General features: G+C 44.0%; 1 protein-coding gene across 3 annotated transcripts; it reads left to right on the top strand.

Annotated features, from left to right (window-relative positions):
• Window positions 1-4285: 4285 nt before the first annotated feature.
• CCNA1 (cyclin A1) lies at window positions 4286-14166 on the top strand. Of its 3 annotated transcripts, none has more exons than XM_032780310.2 (9): window positions 4286-4330; window positions 5704-5880; window positions 8651-8894; window positions 9121-9245; window positions 9923-10146; window positions 10755-10959; window positions 11838-11951; window positions 13358-13491; window positions 13932-14166. In XM_032780310.2, the coding sequence occupies exons 2-9, from the start codon at window positions 5728-5730 to the stop codon at window positions 13981-13983; spliced, it is 1251 nt and encodes a 416-aa protein (XP_032636201.1). In that variant the 5' UTR covers window positions 4286-4330; window positions 5704-5727; the 3' UTR covers window positions 13984-14166. The 3 variants fall into 3 exon arrangements, with proteins under 3 accessions (XP_032636201.1, XP_032636173.1, XP_032636184.1); XM_032780282.2 differs by lacking the exon at window positions 4286-4330 and adding an exon at window positions 4573-4624; XM_032780293.2 differs by lacking the exon at window positions 4286-4330 and adding an exon at window positions 4785-4815.
• The last annotated feature ends 3256 nt before the right edge of the window (window positions 14167-17422 follow it).

Below are 17422 nucleotides of genomic sequence, written 5' to 3'. Positions count from 1 at the left end.
GAATACTCAAGGAGCTGACTGAGGAGATATCTGAGCCATTAGCTATTATCTTTGAAAAGTCATGGAAGACTGGAGAGATTCCAGAAGACTGGAAAAAGGCAAATATAGTACCCATCTATAAAAAGTGAAATAAGGACAACGTGGGGAATTACAGACCAGTCAGCTTAACTTCTGTACCTGGAAAGATAATGGAGCAAATAATTTAAGCAATCGATTTGCAAACACCTAGAACAGTGGTCAGCAACCTCTGGCACGCAGCTCGCCAGGGTAAGGACACTGGCGGGCCGGGCCAGTTTGTTTGCCTGTCGCGTCGGCAGGTTCGGCTGACTGTGGCTCCCACTGGCCACGGTTCACCGTCCCAGGACAATGGGGGCTATGGAAAGTGGTGCGGGCCGCAAGATGTGCTGGCCTTGGCTTCCCACCACACCCACTAACACTATAGAGTTAGGTCAATGTGAGGCAGCTTCCACTGGCCTAACTCCATAAGCGCCTACACTAAAATGTAACTCCCACTGATGTAAATTGCCCACTACACCGACTTTATAACTACTCCTCCACGAGATATGTAGCACTTAGGTCTATGTAGTTAGGTTGATGCAGTGTCAGTGTAGACACTTCACTGCTTACATTGACTGTTGCTGCCTTTCAGAAGCCCTCCCACAATGCCCCACACTGACAGTTAAATCAGTACAATACTCCTGGTGAGAATCTGAACTGCTGACACAAGGAGCATAGTGTGGACATGCAAAAGGGATTTAATTACTGCTGTCGCTTTATGTCAAGGTAATTTAGGTTGACTTAATTTGGTAGTGTAGATTTGCCCTAAGTGTCACTGAAAGTCAATGGGACTTAGAATCCTAAATCATTTAGGTGCTTTTGAAATGTTAACATTTTACCCTTAGCCACCCAACTCCCATTCATTTCAAAATCAATTCTGAAAATATCAACCACTATATTTTAAGGTCAGGAGAGTAGTACCAACTATTTAAAATATAATTAAAAGCTGAACAGTGTTCATAATGATCCTGATACCTTAGAGTTGTAATAATGTTGTTAAAGTGTTGACTAGAGCAGATTGAAAATTTTCTATCCACTTTTTTCCCCAGTGGAAAATGCCTTAAGTTTTTTTAACACAAACAAACAAAAACCTCATTCTGGTCGTGGTGAGGGGGGTGGCGGGAACACTTTCTCTCACTTCTTACTTTTTTTCCCTCAGGAAAAAAGGAGCAAAATAAAGTTTAAAATGTTCCCCCATCCCACTGAAATGAAACTGAATTGCCTGAAATTTTCAATAATTTGCCATTTGTTTCAAAAACATTTATTTAAAAAAATGAAATCTGTCACCAAAAATTTGTAACAAAATGACTGCTCCAGTGTTGACACATTTGGCTCAGAACCTGCAAATACTCAAGCACATGCTTAACTTTACAGATCTATGTCATCCAATTAAAGTCAATGGAACTACTCACAGAGTGTAAAGTTAAGTACATGCTTAATCTTTACAGGATTGGGGTCTCAGTTTGCTTTTTCTCAAAGGAGAGACATAAAAAATTTGCATTAAAGGTATTTAAAGAAGCCTCTGAAGGTAGAATCTCTCCTGCTATGAAAGTCAGCATAGAACTGGTTATCTCAAGGTTCCAGATCACATTAAAAAAAAAAGAGGGGACTCACCTGCAACTCATAGTGGTCCACCCTCTTCCTTTAGCACCAGTGACATGTATTTAATCTTTCCCTCTGATTGTTACAATGTTTCCCTCATACCATCCTGTGTATCCACCTAGCCTCTCAAAGGGACATAGAGTTCAAAGGATCCATACTCACTAAAGGAAAAATAACTGCACACAGTCTATGGATCAAATATTGACTTCATGTTTTTTACTTGCAAAACAACCAGGAGCACTACATGTTAAATTCATTTTTAAAGGTAAAAGCTGAATCTACCTGAATCCTATGGATCTTTGGCCCCAAGCCTTCAAATTCTATCATCAATACAGAGAAAGAGCCTAGCTGCTAACATTGCACCAAAATAAAAATTCAGAGCCTAGCACATTATGAGCATTGCAAAAATCCAAGTGTAGCACCTGGAACCTGCTGGATCAGCCAAATTTGGGTCCCGCTCTCCTAAATTCTAATGCCACCATAGAGAAAAAGTCGAGTTGCTCCTACTGCACTAAAAATTTCAGGAATTTGATACATTCCAGGGCAGGAGTGCCCCAAAAATCCAGATGCAGAAATTGGATCCTATAAAATCCATCCGAGTTTCGGCCCTTATCCAAATTCTATGACATTAACGGAGAATAAATGTAGCTATTGTGATTGCACCCCAAATAAATAAATAAATGCTTGATGCATTCTAGTACATGTAATGCCTGGGTCCAGCTGTATCTTGGCAATTTCTGGTATCAAACTTCAAATTGTCCAATACAAATAGAAAATAAGTGGAGCAACTCCTTCACTGGAAGAATCTGACTCTTATCAATACTGGTCCCGCATCATTGGAAACACCTATATCTAGTATCTGGAGCCTGAAGGAACCTGCTAAATTTTAAACTCAACCCCTGCCTTCTCCCCCCCTCTGCATACTACTGTTAAAATAGAGAGAAACATGCAGCTGCTCCTAGTGAATCCTCAATTCCAGACCTTGTTACAAAGTGATGCAGCAGCACCACAAAAACATGTATCTGGCATCCCAAACCTGAAAATCCTACCAAGTAAACAAAAAAGGGCAGCTGCTCCATTTCCACTGCAAAAATCTAGACCCTGCTTCATCTCTGCTCAGCAGTCCCACTGACAAATATCCAGTACCTGGAGACTGCTGAATTATGCCACAAACCCCCATATTGTACAGTCAAAATAGACAACACATGTTGCTACTCCTCTTTGACCTGAAACAGCCTGGCTCTGACACATCCCAGGGCAAAAGCAATGCAAAAATTCATATCTTGCATCTGGATTCAACATTTTTTGGGGGGGCACAAATCATTTAGTTTTACTGGAGAAACAGAGACCAAGTATAATTGCTGTGAGGTCACTACAGAAATTTGATCTCTGATTCATCCTGGCACACAAAAGTTGAAAAATCCAAATATGGATTTAGATCCAGTGAGGTTTAGCCCATATTTCACCTATATCCTCAAATTTCTACCTTCTAGAGAGGAGCGCGTGTAGCTATCTTTTTCCATCAGGTAAATCTGTATCCAACGCATTGGAATTTTCAAAACAATCTGGGGGATTTTTAGATTTACATCTAACATTACAATGTGGTTTAAAGTTGATGGAAGATGTACAAAGGAGTCTTAAGGAGTTAGGCACATCTCCACCAAGCGATGATAAGCTAAAACCACATATAACATGGTCATACAGATACTAGACCAGTTGCAAAATTTAAATATTATACTATGACATTCGGATGCATCTAGAAAGTTTATGATATCAGATCTGGGTTCTTATGGCTATGCAGATGTACGATGCACAGGACACTTACTATACTGCTACATTTCACTATTGATGCTACATGTTTCTACTTAGACAATTCTGTTTAGATTTTTGCAGGAAAGTAGGTGCTGAGGTTAAAAATGAGCAGGATCCAGGTACCAGATATGTGTTTTCCAGTTCTGTTGGGTCAATAGGCATCATGGTCTAGATCCAGGGTCGGCAACCTTTCAAAGTGGTGTGCCAAATCTTCATTTATTCACTCTAATTTAAAGTTTTGCGTGCCAGTAATACATTTTAACATTTTATGTTGTCTCTTTCTATAAGTCTATAACATATAACTAAACTATTGTTGTATGTAAAGTAAATACGTTGTTTAAAATCTTTAAGACGCTTCATTTAAAATTAAATTAAAATTCAGAGCCCACCAGACCAGTGGCCAGGACCTGGGCAGCATGAGTGCCACTGAAAACCCGCTCACATGCCACCTTTGGCACGAGTACCATAAGGTTGCCTACCCTGGTCTAGATTTTATCAGTGATGCAGAGGATATTTACATTTGTTTCCTATTCGGTTTGTATCATTTGGATTTGAGGGCCAAAGCTGCAAATTTCAACTGGATTCTGGTTTCTGTTGCAGTCCTCCTGCACCAGATGAAAAGGCCCATCACTGATGATTTTTTTTTAAACTCACTGTGCAAAAGCAGTAGCACTGGCAATCCCTGGTGCCCAATGAGTGGGGCCTCGCGTGCTGCGGTTTATGGGAGGGCGCGGAAGGCGTGCGGGTCCCTGCGGCTCTTCCACGCGCCATTCGGAACTGTGGGGTCACTCTCCCATGGCTCGCACGGCTCCAGGTGGCAGCGGGTGACTGTACCTGGGGGAGCAGCTTCTCGCTGCTGGTGAGTCCCAGCAGGAGCTACTCGGCGGCGGGAGCGTGACTCGCCTTCGGGGCCGGCCCAGGGCGCCCTGCTGGGACTTGACCCTGCGTGGAGGTCCCGGACTCCCGCGAGCCCCGAGGCAGGGGACCCATCCTGCCCCCCTTGGCGCCAGGGGCCAACCCCTGGGCGGGGCGGGCCGGGTCTCCATGGAGATCCCCAGCCAGGGCCCCGGCTCGGCCGCTACGGTTGCCACGGGAGCCGCCGCCGGTCTCCGCTTCCAACGGGCCGGCACCAACAGCCGCGGGCGGGTTGAAAGTAATCAGCGCCCGCGCGGGAGGGGCTGCGCCGCCGCCCCCGCGACGCGGCTACATAGGCGGGGTGGGGACAGCGGTGCGGCTCGGCGCCCTGGTCACTCGCTGCCTGTCGGGCAAGGGGCAGCGGCAGCAGCAGCAGCAGCAGCAGAAGTAGAAGCGGCGGCGGGGTCTCCCCGGCTGCGGGGCTGGCGTGTAATGCTGAGCGCGGCGGGGCTCCCGGGGCACCAGTGCGCGGGGGGCTCCTCGCAGGACCCCAGCAGCGGGGGCGGCTCCTCCCGCTCTACTCCAGCGTCCGTGGGGGCTCAGTGGGTGCTTGGCCTGGGCATTGCAGCCGGGGCTGGGGGTGCAGGATCTCCTGGGAGCTCACTAGCCTGTAAGCTTCCCGCTCTGGGCGCTGCTCGGCGTGCTCTGCCCTAGCAGCGTGCAAAGGCAAGGAGAGCCTCAGACCTGTGCATCAGAGAGCCCGGCGGGAACCCTCTGGCCTGGGCTACTGTAGGCGCTTCCTTTCGGTAGCCTCTTCCCTTGCATCCCTGACAGCCACCGCAGTATTCCTCTGGAGCTGGTGTCTTGCTCCGCTTTTCCGGAGCCGCAGCGCTTGTAGGGAGTTAGTGTCTTTCTAGAATTGCCTTTCCAGGGCTCCAACAGGGAAGCAGATTTTTTGGGAAGATTGGGGGGGGGGGCTTAATGAACGCAAATCTGTCCCACTGTGAGTTTGAAAAAAGACTTACTGCTTATGAGTCACAGATTCTAAGCTCAGAAAGGACCATTGTAATCATCTTGTCTGACCAATATCATGTAGGCCAGAGACCTCCACAAAATAATTCCTAGAGCGTATCTTTTAGAAAAACATACACTCTTGATTTAAACATTGTCAGTGATGGAATCCCCCATGTCTCTTGGTAAATTGTTCCAGTGGTTAATGATGAGACCTAGAATCCTGCCTTTAGAATGAGAAGTGGTCATGAGCAAGATCTGCACTCCTTCTAGGCGGGGGAAGGGGAATCTGGACTCCCATCTGTAGAGAGAAATTGGGGTGAAGTTGCCTGGGATGACTAACATGCCATTCTCTTCTCTTCTTAGCTGCCAGCTGCTGACCTTGAAACAATGCATCACAATGATAAGAGTGGGATCTCCCAAGATGGAAGTTGGGAGATCCGCCGGGTTGCAGCTGGGCCTTATTCCAACCAAAATCCCCCACAGAGGGCCGTACTTGGGCTGCTGACCGAGAATGGGCAGTGCTTGAGGGCATGTGGCCAGGTAACTTTTGGAGGGTGAACCTCATGGCTTACAGTGAGGTTACACTAATAAGTGGCTGGCAAATGCCTGAGGTGCCTTTTGTGCAGGTGTGCATGACACTACTTAAGTCAGATATAGCTTGTGTAGTTGCCATGGAAGCTTTTCTTGTCTCCAAACAGATTTGTCAAGGGCCCTTTTATTCCAGCACTGGGTTTCTTCTTGTTATGCATCTTAACCAGAGACAATGAGGAACTATGACAGTTTTTTCCTTACCTAAATTGAATGTTTCTCTAAACCAGTTCATCTTCTTTTTTTAAACCTTACTTTTGTGAACTGATGTATGTAAACCGTCAAGAGCATTGCTGTGAAAGTTGGTAAACCTGAGTTAAAACATATGTGCAAAACAGGTATCTAAAAATCTGACTGATCAGGACTATTTAAGTATGTAAACACCTAACCCTGGCTTCATTCCCCCATGCCCCTCCCCAAAAGTGATAAAAGCCTGATAAATGACCTGACCCTCAGCTTACACTGGAGGGACACAATACCAACCCTGGCAATTTTATTGCAAATATCATGTTTTTTAGTGTCTTCTTTGAGGCCCTAGCTCCTGAAATCCTGTGATTACTGGAGAATCTCAGTTCTGCTTTTTTTAAGGATAAATTTCTAGCCCACAGGGTTGCAGAAACAAGCTTGAAAATGTGGCCCAAGTGCAACTTAAAGGCTCAAAACTAGAAGGCAAATAAAAAGAACCCAGCATTTGTTACCTCTTGACTTTAAGGTTATTTCATTATTCCTTTTTGAATGCTTGGGGCTGACAGTACTAGGTTTGCAATATGGAATTTGGCTAAATCACATGATTTCCTTTTCTCTCAATAGTTCGTCCAGCTCACACATGGGATTTAAAAAGGTAGTGCTTCAATCCCTGTTCAGTTAGCAGAGCTTTTTGAGGTGGTCACGGCTAGCTAGTATTCTACAGTGTGGCCCTACTGACCATTTCTCCTCTGCTCTAACTTGGAGCCCAGCTTTAAGTAACGTTTCTGGAGGGGGAGGGACTGTTAAGTGGCTTCTCTATACCCCTAGCCTATGGAATGTAGGGCTCAGTGGAAATGTATATGCCCCTTAACTGCCAACCACTGCTCAAAGGTTCCGTGGCTTGGTACATGGCTCCTGCAGTGTGTTGCTATGGTGGCAATCATTCAGAGAGCAAGCATTACTTTTGGGATAGCCTTTTTTTCTCGGTTTCCGTCATGCTTCAGAATAAATTTAGGTACCAGAGCCACTATACAGATTTTAATCTGGTTAGCATGACTCTCTAGTACTCCTTCCAGTCTGACACAATAGGTCCTTGCATGTATAGTAGTTGCGACTCCTGTGCAAACCTCTTTTCAGGATAGCAGTCCAGTGGGATTAAAGTAATAACAGATTACCATTTAAAGGTGTCAAGTATCAGAGGGGTAGCCATGTTAGTCTGGATCTGTAAAAGCAGCAAAGAATCCTGTGGCACCTTATAGACTAACAGACGTTTTGAAGCATGAGCTTTCGTGGATGAATACTCACTTCGTCAGATGCATGTAGTGGAAATTTCCAGGGGCAAATGTATATTTAAAGGTGGTAATCCTTAGAGTACATCTGGTATTGTGTAATAAAAACAGACACCCCCCCCCCCTTTTTCCCCCACTGTCTTCAGATCTGAGTGTATAAAGCCAGGCTCCTAAATAAAGGAACCTGGCTACAGAAGTTTGGCATACCCACAAATCCCACTGAAGTCAAATGGGGGTTGGTGGGCGTCAACATCTCTGAAAAGTTCATATTTGAGTCACTGCAACTGTGGCTCTTATTCACATGGTGGGATTTGTGATTGCTCAACATTCTGAAAATTGGCCCTATTTATTTCAGAGCCTGACTTTGGCTACAGCTTTTTCAAACCTCAGTGCCTAATGTATTGCTCAAAGACATGAATTTTGATGCACTTAATACAGCGTATGCTCATTGGGGGCTGCAAGCTCTTACCTCACGTTCATGGGATGAACAGACAAACTACTTGCCCAGTTCAAAACCTTCACTATAGACATGGACTAAACTCTAATCTACTTGTGCACTTCACTGACATACTCACTAGAATTATAAGAAACTTCTGCTAGCTTTCATCTACAGGCTTGCTCTTGACTATTGGCTGTCCAGGAAGACTGATATGACCCTTATAAAAGGCTTTTATTAGCTTTTCAATACAAAACCCAGTTTTTTTCTGAAAACGATACTCTTAAAATTATCTCTTGCAGCATGGGGCTTTGCATTAGTATACATATGCATAAACCATTTTAACAACCTTAATATCAAATTATAAAAGACTGCTTTAAAATCCTAATGCATTTCTTGTTTTCTTCAGCAAGCTAAGGTAACAAGTGTTGGGCTGCATTTAACGTTGGTAGTTTTAAGCATGAATAAATTGAACTGTAGCTCAGAGCTTATAATTACAGTTAGCCAGCCTGAGCAATTCTGCTGAAATGCCATCTTGCAGATGAATGTTTGACACTAGCAATATAAGATTATTCAAGACTGAACCTGGCTTATTAAACTGGAAGATAGATAATTCTCCATGTAGCACAGATGTCAGTAAGCAGAATTTCCTAAATGCCAGTTATAATGGCAAGCTTTGTTTCCACTAATGTTCAGTTTATTGATGCAAGTGCTTGCAGTCTGCAGTGCTAAGGAAAATGGGTGGTTTTCCTCTAAAAACATGAATTGCACTGTTTCTCTTCCTACAGGTTTAATCTGTACTTTATTTCAGGGTACCACAATAGTCAGACGCTTCTCTGGCTCTGAAAATACTTTCCCTCCATCTGGAAAGAATATATTGCCTAGCTGTATGGTCAATGTAACATCCAAGCAAGGGTTTGCTATATATGTAGATGAACCAGAGAAGAAAGACAGATGCAGCTGCACAGTTGTAGAAGAGGTGGAATCCAGCCTGTGTGAAGTGGATACTAGCACAATGAAGCCCAATATTCATCTGCTGTTGGATTTGAGTACAGGTAACTGTCAGTGCTCAAAACCTTGCTTGTAACATTAATCTCATACATGAAGTGGCTGGTTTTTTAATAAAAGTAAACTTGTCTAAATTATCTGTACATTACTTGTTCATATAAATATGATTGAATCTTGTACTGCCAGAAAATCGGCAGGATAAATTGAAAGGAAAAATGTCCCATCTAAATGTCTTGTTGGATGCCTTATGTAATAAGAATCCTGATTGTGCAGGTTCTCCTATGTTGGTGGATACATCATTGCAGTCACAACACGAAGTTTATGTGGATAACATCGTGGATGTAATGAACGTGGGAGACTATGCAGAAGACATTCATCAGTACCTTAGAGAAGCTGAAGTGAGTGGCTTTCACAAGCCTATAATGTCAGTGTTTCCTTGTACTGGCAACACTTGCCTCTTAGATGTAGATTGCCATTCTTAAAGTATTGCTGCATGACACAACTTTCAGATTCTCAGGTTGTCATTTAGCATCTCTTTACTGCCTGCATTCTCTTTAAGAAAGCTTTCTCAGTAAAGCTCCTTGTGTTGCTGGCCAAAGTCCGAGCAGGAGGTAGTGAGAGAAGATTCTTCTAAAATGCATGACAGCTTTGACTCTAGCTCCTCTCTCAGATGGAATGTGTAACTGAGCTTTGCTGGAGTGAAGAGACTTTCAGCAGCTCTTGAGAACCTATTTATCAGGTTGAGAGTAAGAGAATATGGCAAAAAAGGCTGTAGCAATCTGAGGAGGTGGTGGTTACCTCTGGCTCCTACCCACACCAGAGTAGTGTTCCCCTCCAAAGTGCCTCCTATACACTAGCTTTTACACTGTGCTAGATCTTCCTCAATTAGTTATCAAACTTCAGCAACAAAAGTTAATCATGAATTCAGTACAGCTCTCCACTCGCTGATAGTGGGAATCTGTAATGGTCTTAATATATTGACCATCAGTGAGAATAATTGCTTACACCATTGATATGGCAAAGGTGGTTGTTCTTATAATGTCCTAATTACTGAACCTCCAATCTTTCCAAACAGGTAAGATACAGGCCAAAACCATATTACATGCGAAAGCAGCCAGACATCACCTCAGGGATGCGTGCAATCTTGGTGGACTGGCTGGTGGAAGTTGGGCAAGAATACAAACTTCGTACTGAAACACTGTACCTAGCTGTCAGCTTTCTGGACAGGTTTCTTTCCTGTATGTCTGTCCTCAGAGGGAAGCTGCAGCTTGTGGGAACAGCAGCAATTCTTCTGGCTGCGTAAGTGTTCTTTATGTTGCCTACAGAAGTCTTGACAAACTTCTTGTGGGAAAAGACCTCTTCCTCTCACTTAGAGGTTGAAACTAAAATCTGTTCTGCAGAGTTGTGCTGGTTCTGAGAACACAAACCTCGTTGTGGTAAGAATTTGTTTTCAAACTAACATGCTATCATTCTACTTAATTCACAAACTCCTCTTACTGATTTTGAACATGGACTAAACCACAACTTTTGTATGGAGCATATTGTATCACTTGGACTTTTGACTCTTAAAGCTCAAGCTTCTTAACTTCAATGTGAATTCTGTTTAAAAAATGGTACAACATGGCATCTTGCATAATCTGGTTCTTAAGGAGGCAGTCTAATGTCTGTAAATGCTGCCCTGTTGTATAGTCAATCTAAAAAGGACTTGTAGGCAAGAGTTTAATGTATTAAGCTTGTCAAAAGGTACTGTGTGTTACAGGATATGCCTACGTGGGGGTTGAAGTCTGTGAATCTTCTTGGATGAAGGTGGAACCATATGCTTATCCCAGCACTAACTCCTACAAGCCTTTCTTTCTGATTGAAACTTCCAACTTTATAGACTGAATGGACTTTGCACTCCTTTTTAGGAAATATGAAGAGATCTACCCTCCGGAGATAGAGGAGTTTGTGTATATAACAGATGATACTTACACAAAGAGACAGCTATTAAGAATGGAACACCTGCTCCTGAAAGTACTGGCTTTTGGCTTGACAGTACCAACTATCAACCAGTTTCTCCTTCAGTATTTACAGAGACACGGAGTCTGTGTCAGGACAGAGAACTTTGCAAGGGTATGTGTTACACTCCTTTAAGGGCTGTGGGAAGGCAGTGATTGCTAAAGCAGAAACATGTAGGGGGTGGAGGTGTGGGAACTTTCAGACTCGGTTTACTCTGAGAAGCATCATCTTGATTGGAAAACACCTACTATAGGGAACATGCTGAGGGTGCTTGCCTTTCAAACATGACCAACACCCCGATTAAACCAGTACCCTAACTGGAGATTGCATAAAGTGCAGGCCTGGTAACAGTACACAGCACAGGAATTAAACTTAAATCTAATAGCAAAATCTGTTGCACTTCTTGCTTTCCAAAACCTACAGCTTTACACTGTCCCTCTGTATTGATAGTATATGTATACTGGTAGAGCCCAGAGGCCCAACAAAGATCAGGACCCTGCCATGCTAACCACTGACTGTGCCAATATAATATAGTGACAGTTTACATCCTGTAGAGCTATCAATTTAAAGGACAAAGGGTAAAAGAAAGCAAGTCTTATTCCCACTGGCTCAGATGGGGAGCTGAGGCACACAAACTAACTCACCTCGGACCATATAAGAAGTCTGTGATAAAGCTGAAAACAAACCCAGGCCTCCTGAGTCCCAGTCCAGTGCCTTGACCACAAGACTGCCCAGCTGTCACTTAACTAACTGGTATCTGTGTCTAAAAGGTAACTTCTGGCCCCATTGAAGATCATTGTAGAACTCCTGTTGTCTCCCATGAGGGCAGGATTTCACCCTAACTTTCTAAACAGAGTATGTAATGATCCACTGTTCTCCAAAACTGTGGTGCTGGAAAGATAACCAATGCTTGTTTAGTGCACACTGAATTGATCCCACTGTATATACAGGGGTCTATTTGAAAGTAACTTTTGCAAACTTCTTGTGCCTAGTATGTAGCAGAATTGAGTCTCCTGGAAGCTGATCCGTTTCTGAAGTACCTTCCTTCACAAACTGCTGCAGCAGCTTACTGTCTAGCAAATTACACTGTGAACAGGCATTTGTGGGTAAGCTCTTAATTCTCTGAGGTGCTGTGGAACAGGGGGTTTCTTGAGTGGAAAGAATCTCCACTCCAGATAGTATGAACTAGTAGATCTCTTAGGAGGGTTCTAGTTCAACTAAACAGGCTTTTTTCCCGTGGCACAAAGTTAATATCTATCTCAGAGGTGGGAAAACTATGGCCTGCAGGCCACATCCAGCCCACAGGACCCTCCTCCCCAGCCCCTGAGCTCCTGGCTGGGCAGCTAGCCCCCAGCCCCTCCCCTGCTGTCCTCCCCCTTCCCCTCCCCCGCAGCTATGCTGTCACATGGGCAGCACTCTGGGGGTAGCGAGCAGTGTGTTTGGCTCCAGCTGGGAGGCGTGGCCTCAGACATGCTGCTCTGAGCAGCATGGTAAGGGGGCTGGGGTTGAGGGGTTGGATATGGGGCAGTGGGCCCTGGGGGGCAGTCAGGGGGCTGTTGGATGGGGCAGGGAACAGGGGGGATTGGATAGGGAGTGGGGTCCCGGGGTGTGTGTCAGGGGGCAGAGGTGTGGATAGGGGTTGGAGCAGTGAAGGGACAAGTCCTAGGGGGCAGCTAGGGGCAGAGGTCCCAGGACGGCATGGTCAGGGGACAAGGAGCGAGGGGGTTGGATGGGGGTATTCTGAGGGGGGCGGAAAATGGGAGGGTGTGGATAGGGGGTGAGGGCCAGGCTGTTTGGGAGGCACAGCCTCCCCTATCTGGCCCTCCATACAGTTTCGCATCCTGATGTGGCCCTCAGGCCAAAAAGTTTGCTCACTCCTGATCTAGCTAGTTGAAGACTTGCTCCTCTCTTCCATCTAGAACTTCTGCACAGGCAGGAACAATACTTTGGTCACTGGCTGAGACTAACCTGTTATGGTACACAGTCCTAATGAGACTCATCATATAATTAACCATCTTGTCAATGTATTGATCCCACCCTATAAAAAAACTGATCAACTGGCCTCTGTGTAACTGTCTTTGTGTTATGGGGGGAGAAGAATCTTAGCGCACATGGTTTTATCCAAATACCAGTGTTATTGGTATTTGCCTGTGTGCTGTAGGAATAATTTCATTTGGTGGTAATGGTAGGGGACACTGGTCAGAACTGGTGAAAGAAACCAGCAAGTATTCTGTCTGCATCAGAAGGTGCTTCTTGTCAGCCTTCTCTGCTACAGTAAATACCTAAAGTGGACATTGATGCTAGGATGCATCTGGGGTATTGAAAGGGCTCACGTCCTCTATGGTGATTGCTATGGGATCTCACTTCAGCAGCAAAATAGATGTATCTGTCCACCTAAGTAGTCAGCAGAAATGTGACTTGCTTCTTGACACAGGGCCTCTACCAAAGTCTGGAAGACACAGTACCTAACCATATGCAATAATGTACAGTAATTCTTTTCTCTACTGATCAGCCAGAAACACTTGCTGCATTCACTGGGTATTCGCTAAGCGAGATAGTGCCTTGTCTGAATGATCTACATAAAGCATGCCTTGATGCTTCTCATCGACCACAGCAAGCAATTAGAGAGAAATACAAGCTGTCAAAGTAAGTTCTTAAGACACTAAATGCCTTCTGTTTGGCTCCAAGCAACAGGGCTTAAAATTGGCCAGATTTCCTCAACTGATGCAAATCATACTGTTCTAATCAATGGAGCTATGCTATGGGAGGACCTATGTGCAAGCTATTTAATCAAAAGTTTCTGCATAACTGGTAGTCCTATCTAGTAGCTCCCCTAACAAGGTAGTAGCTGATGCTAACTACACACATCTTGAAGGTTGAGGTGATCTTAATAGTAAGAACTGCTCTTCTTATAAGAGCAATCTTTTATAATCTAGGCATAGCAATAACTCTGTTTCAGACCTGCATGATGCTGAAGCACTCAGCAGCTGAAACCCTAATCATTCTTGTACCTCAAGTAGGGTTTCCTACTAACAAGATGTCAGTTAAATAACTTGTAACTAACTAGCTGCTGGTTTCTATTGCAGGTACATGCATGTATCCTTTATGGAGCCACCAGCAGTTCTTCCTCTGCAATAAATGCCAGTGAACCAACACACTGACAAAAAATCGAAGCACTTGCCTCCTGATCAACAGAGTTGGTCTTACATTTTTATAGGGCACTGCAGGTCATGTGTCAGTAACCATGATACTTATTGTTTTAGGTGATGTTTTTAAATGATTTTTTTACAAGGACTCTAGACTAGTTTTAATGTAAACTACAAGCACTTTTAATAAATATCTTGCCTTATGAATGTCTCTTGAAGCTTAGACAAATGAAGTTACTTACTAAGAATTGTGGTGGATTCTCCATGTTTGGCACCTCTCTGAATCAATATTGGATGAGTTCAAGTTTGAACTGGAGCATCTTGGGGGGGCAGGGGAGCTCAGAAATCCAATGGCTTATGTTCGACAGGAGGTCAGACTGGATGATCATAATAGTCCTTGTGGCCTTATAACCTATAAATCTTATCTAGATCCCAAAATGGGTTGTGAATCAAGAGGAGAAACTGTATTGACTCTTACCATAAATTAATATAATAGCTGCCCTGCAGATCTTGCAGTCAATCTGTCATTTGAGTCTTGTTTCAAACAGGAAGGATAGCAAAGGCAACACATGAGATCACCTAACTATGAAAGTTGGCTATTGCACAAATCCTCTTGAATATAATTCCTTTCAAGTGCTGCACCATCAAACCATCAGTGGGTGGCTAGCTTTTTAGTTGAGATCACAGCAGAAGTGGTCTTAAGGGAATTGGAGAAAGCCATATGGCTAAGTTCAGGGTTGGTGTTCCCAGGTAGAATGTGTAGGCATATAGTGGGGAGGCAAACATGCAATCCTTGAATACTTAATTGACAGGGAAAAGAAAGGGTAAGGGGGAGTTGAGTCTACAGCAGATGAGTAGTGAGGGGCAGAATTGTGGGGACTTCATAAGCAAAGATGAAACTTGATGCTATGGCATGGGGAGGAAAAGCAATGCAGAGAATCAAAGGGGAAGAGATGTGATATTCATAGGCCCCTTAGATGTGCCTAAAATTAAGGGACATGTAGATGTTTGAGGCCAAAGAAATGGACACTACAGTCATTAAAATACAAGATAAGGGCTAGGAGTGCTAGCTGTGTAGAAAGAAAGTCTAACTCTCTTCTGGGAGCAGCAGCAGGGTTTGGATACTACTGTGGAGTTGGGGGGCGGGGGGGAATGACAAGGGAGGGAGAAGTCAAAGATATCATTCCCTCCCCAGCTGTGCACCTGAATGAGAGGAATGGCTTGTTAATAGTGACAGAACTTGAGCAAAAAGAGGAGCTGAGGTTTTGGACATATTAAGCTCTTAAGGTGCTGTGGAGATGTTTATTTCAGCCTGTGTGACTAGACAGACAAGTCAGGAGCGGGGAGGTTGGTGGGAAAAATATTTGAATCTGAGTAGCTGGTGACAGAGGATTAATTTTTGTGTGCACACACAACAGGGAAATTGTTTACCTGGTCTTTCTCAAGAAACAGACAAGGACAGCCTTAAAGGATAAGACTTCAGTGGAGAGCAGATTACAGCAGCCGTGAGGATGAATTTGAGCCAGGCAGTGCAGGGTACCTGAGATTGGACCTTAAACCAGTAGAACCAATGGTGAAAGCAGAGTAGAGGTTGCAGGAGACCAACCAGAAAGAATCCAGGATGAAGTTTAGAGGACATTACATACTGTGCCCTTGGCTACTTTTATGCTATAGGAATTAGAGGATCTCTCTATATCCCAGTGTATTGTCCTTGTTTTCAGCCCTCAGTGCCATGTTGACTCAGGGGGAACCCTCTGTATCAATCCAGCGTGGATAAACTTAGCATAGAATTTATTGAGCCACTCAAGCAAGTGCTGTATTAAAATAGAACATTACATCTATGGTGCTACCTTAATCAAACTGGCACTTGCGAAAATGAAATCTAGTTTATGGGGTTATTTAGATCTAGTAAATGGTCTAATGGGAGGGTATGACTTTCTTTTTCTTAACTCATATTAAAGTGAGGTGCAGAAATAGACCAACCTTGTTTGTTTAAGAGAACCTTTAACAGTTTCTGGGCACCTCTCTTACAGATCAGATCTGTCTTCTATCCCTGGTTCCAATGGACAGTAACTCCTCACTTAACAGTGTAGTTATGATCCTGAAAAATGCAACTTTAAGTGAAATGATGTTAAGCAAATCCAATTTCCCCAGAAGAATTAATCTAAATGAGGGGGTTAGGTTCCAGGGAAACTTTTTTCATCAGACAAGAGACTATATATACACACACATGCAGTGTAAGTTTTAAACAAACAATTAAATACTGGTATACTGTGATGACTGTGAAGCTTGGTTGAGGTGGAGGAGTCAGAGGTGGGATATTTCCCAGGGACTGCCTTCTTGCTAAATGAACTAGCAATTGACTGAGCCCTCAAGGGTTAACTCTCACAATACTCTACAAGGCAGCAGGAAAGGAGTGAGGGCAGACAGACGCACACCCTGTGTGAGAGAAAAAATGTGCATTTCCCCTTTAAGTAGCTGACCCCAGGCTTAAGGATACTGCCTTGTTAATTAAATCAGCTTGCTGAGACCTGAGACCCACATTTACTGCCTAGAAGCTCCCTCTGTCTTTTGTGTGGCCCCCCTGCTCTATAGAAGATGGAGTGGGCAGAGGGGAGACACCCTGACATTAGCTCCTCTCTGACAATGCAGTTCTGGTGGGACCCAACTGAGTGCCAATTCAGGACCAGTTGCTTAAACAGGGCAGTTACAGCCCAAGGCTGGGGTTTTTCCACCTCTAAGGCAAACCAAACCAGCCAGACAAAGAGGACTTTGGTTTTACCCCACTGGCTAACCACAAGTCACACAAGCAATTTCCTTAGACACTCCAGTTTTCCAGAATCACCACCAGTGCCACTTGTCCTGGGAATGAATGGTTATGAAAACCAACACCCCAATAAAAGAAAACAGTTCTCTCGATCCCAAAGAATCAAGCCCCAGACCCAGGTCAATACACAAGTCAGATCTTACCCACAAATCACACTGTTGCCAATCCTTTAGAATCTGAAGGTTTATTAATAAAAGGAAAAGATAGAGATGAGAGCTAGAATTGGTTAAATGGAATCAATTACATACAGGAATGCCAAAGTTCTTAGTTCAGGCTTGTAGCAGTGATGGAGTAAACTGCAGGTTCAAATCAAGTCTCTGGAGTACATCCCCAGCTAGGATGGGTAATCAGTCCCTTGTTCAGAGCTTGTAGCAAAGTCTCTCCAGAAATAAGAAGCAGGATTGAAGACAAAATGGAGATGAGGTATCAGCCTTATATAGGCTTTTCCAGGTGTAAGAACCTCTTTGTTTTTACTGTGGAAAATTACAGCAAAATGGAGTCTGGAGTCACATGGGCAATTCCCTGCATACTTTGCTGAGTTACAAGGCATATCTGCCTTCTCTCTATCGGTCAATTGTGTAGCTGATGAACCTTAATGGACCAT

The sequence above is a fragment of the Chelonoidis abingdonii genome, chromosome 1 (assembly GCF_003597395.2).
Source record: "Chelonoidis abingdonii isolate Lonesome George chromosome 1, CheloAbing_2.0, whole genome shotgun sequence".
Taxonomy (NCBI): domain Eukaryota; kingdom Metazoa; phylum Chordata; order Testudines; family Testudinidae; genus Chelonoidis; species Chelonoidis abingdonii.
This window is presented reverse-complemented; position numbering and strand designations above follow the sequence as displayed.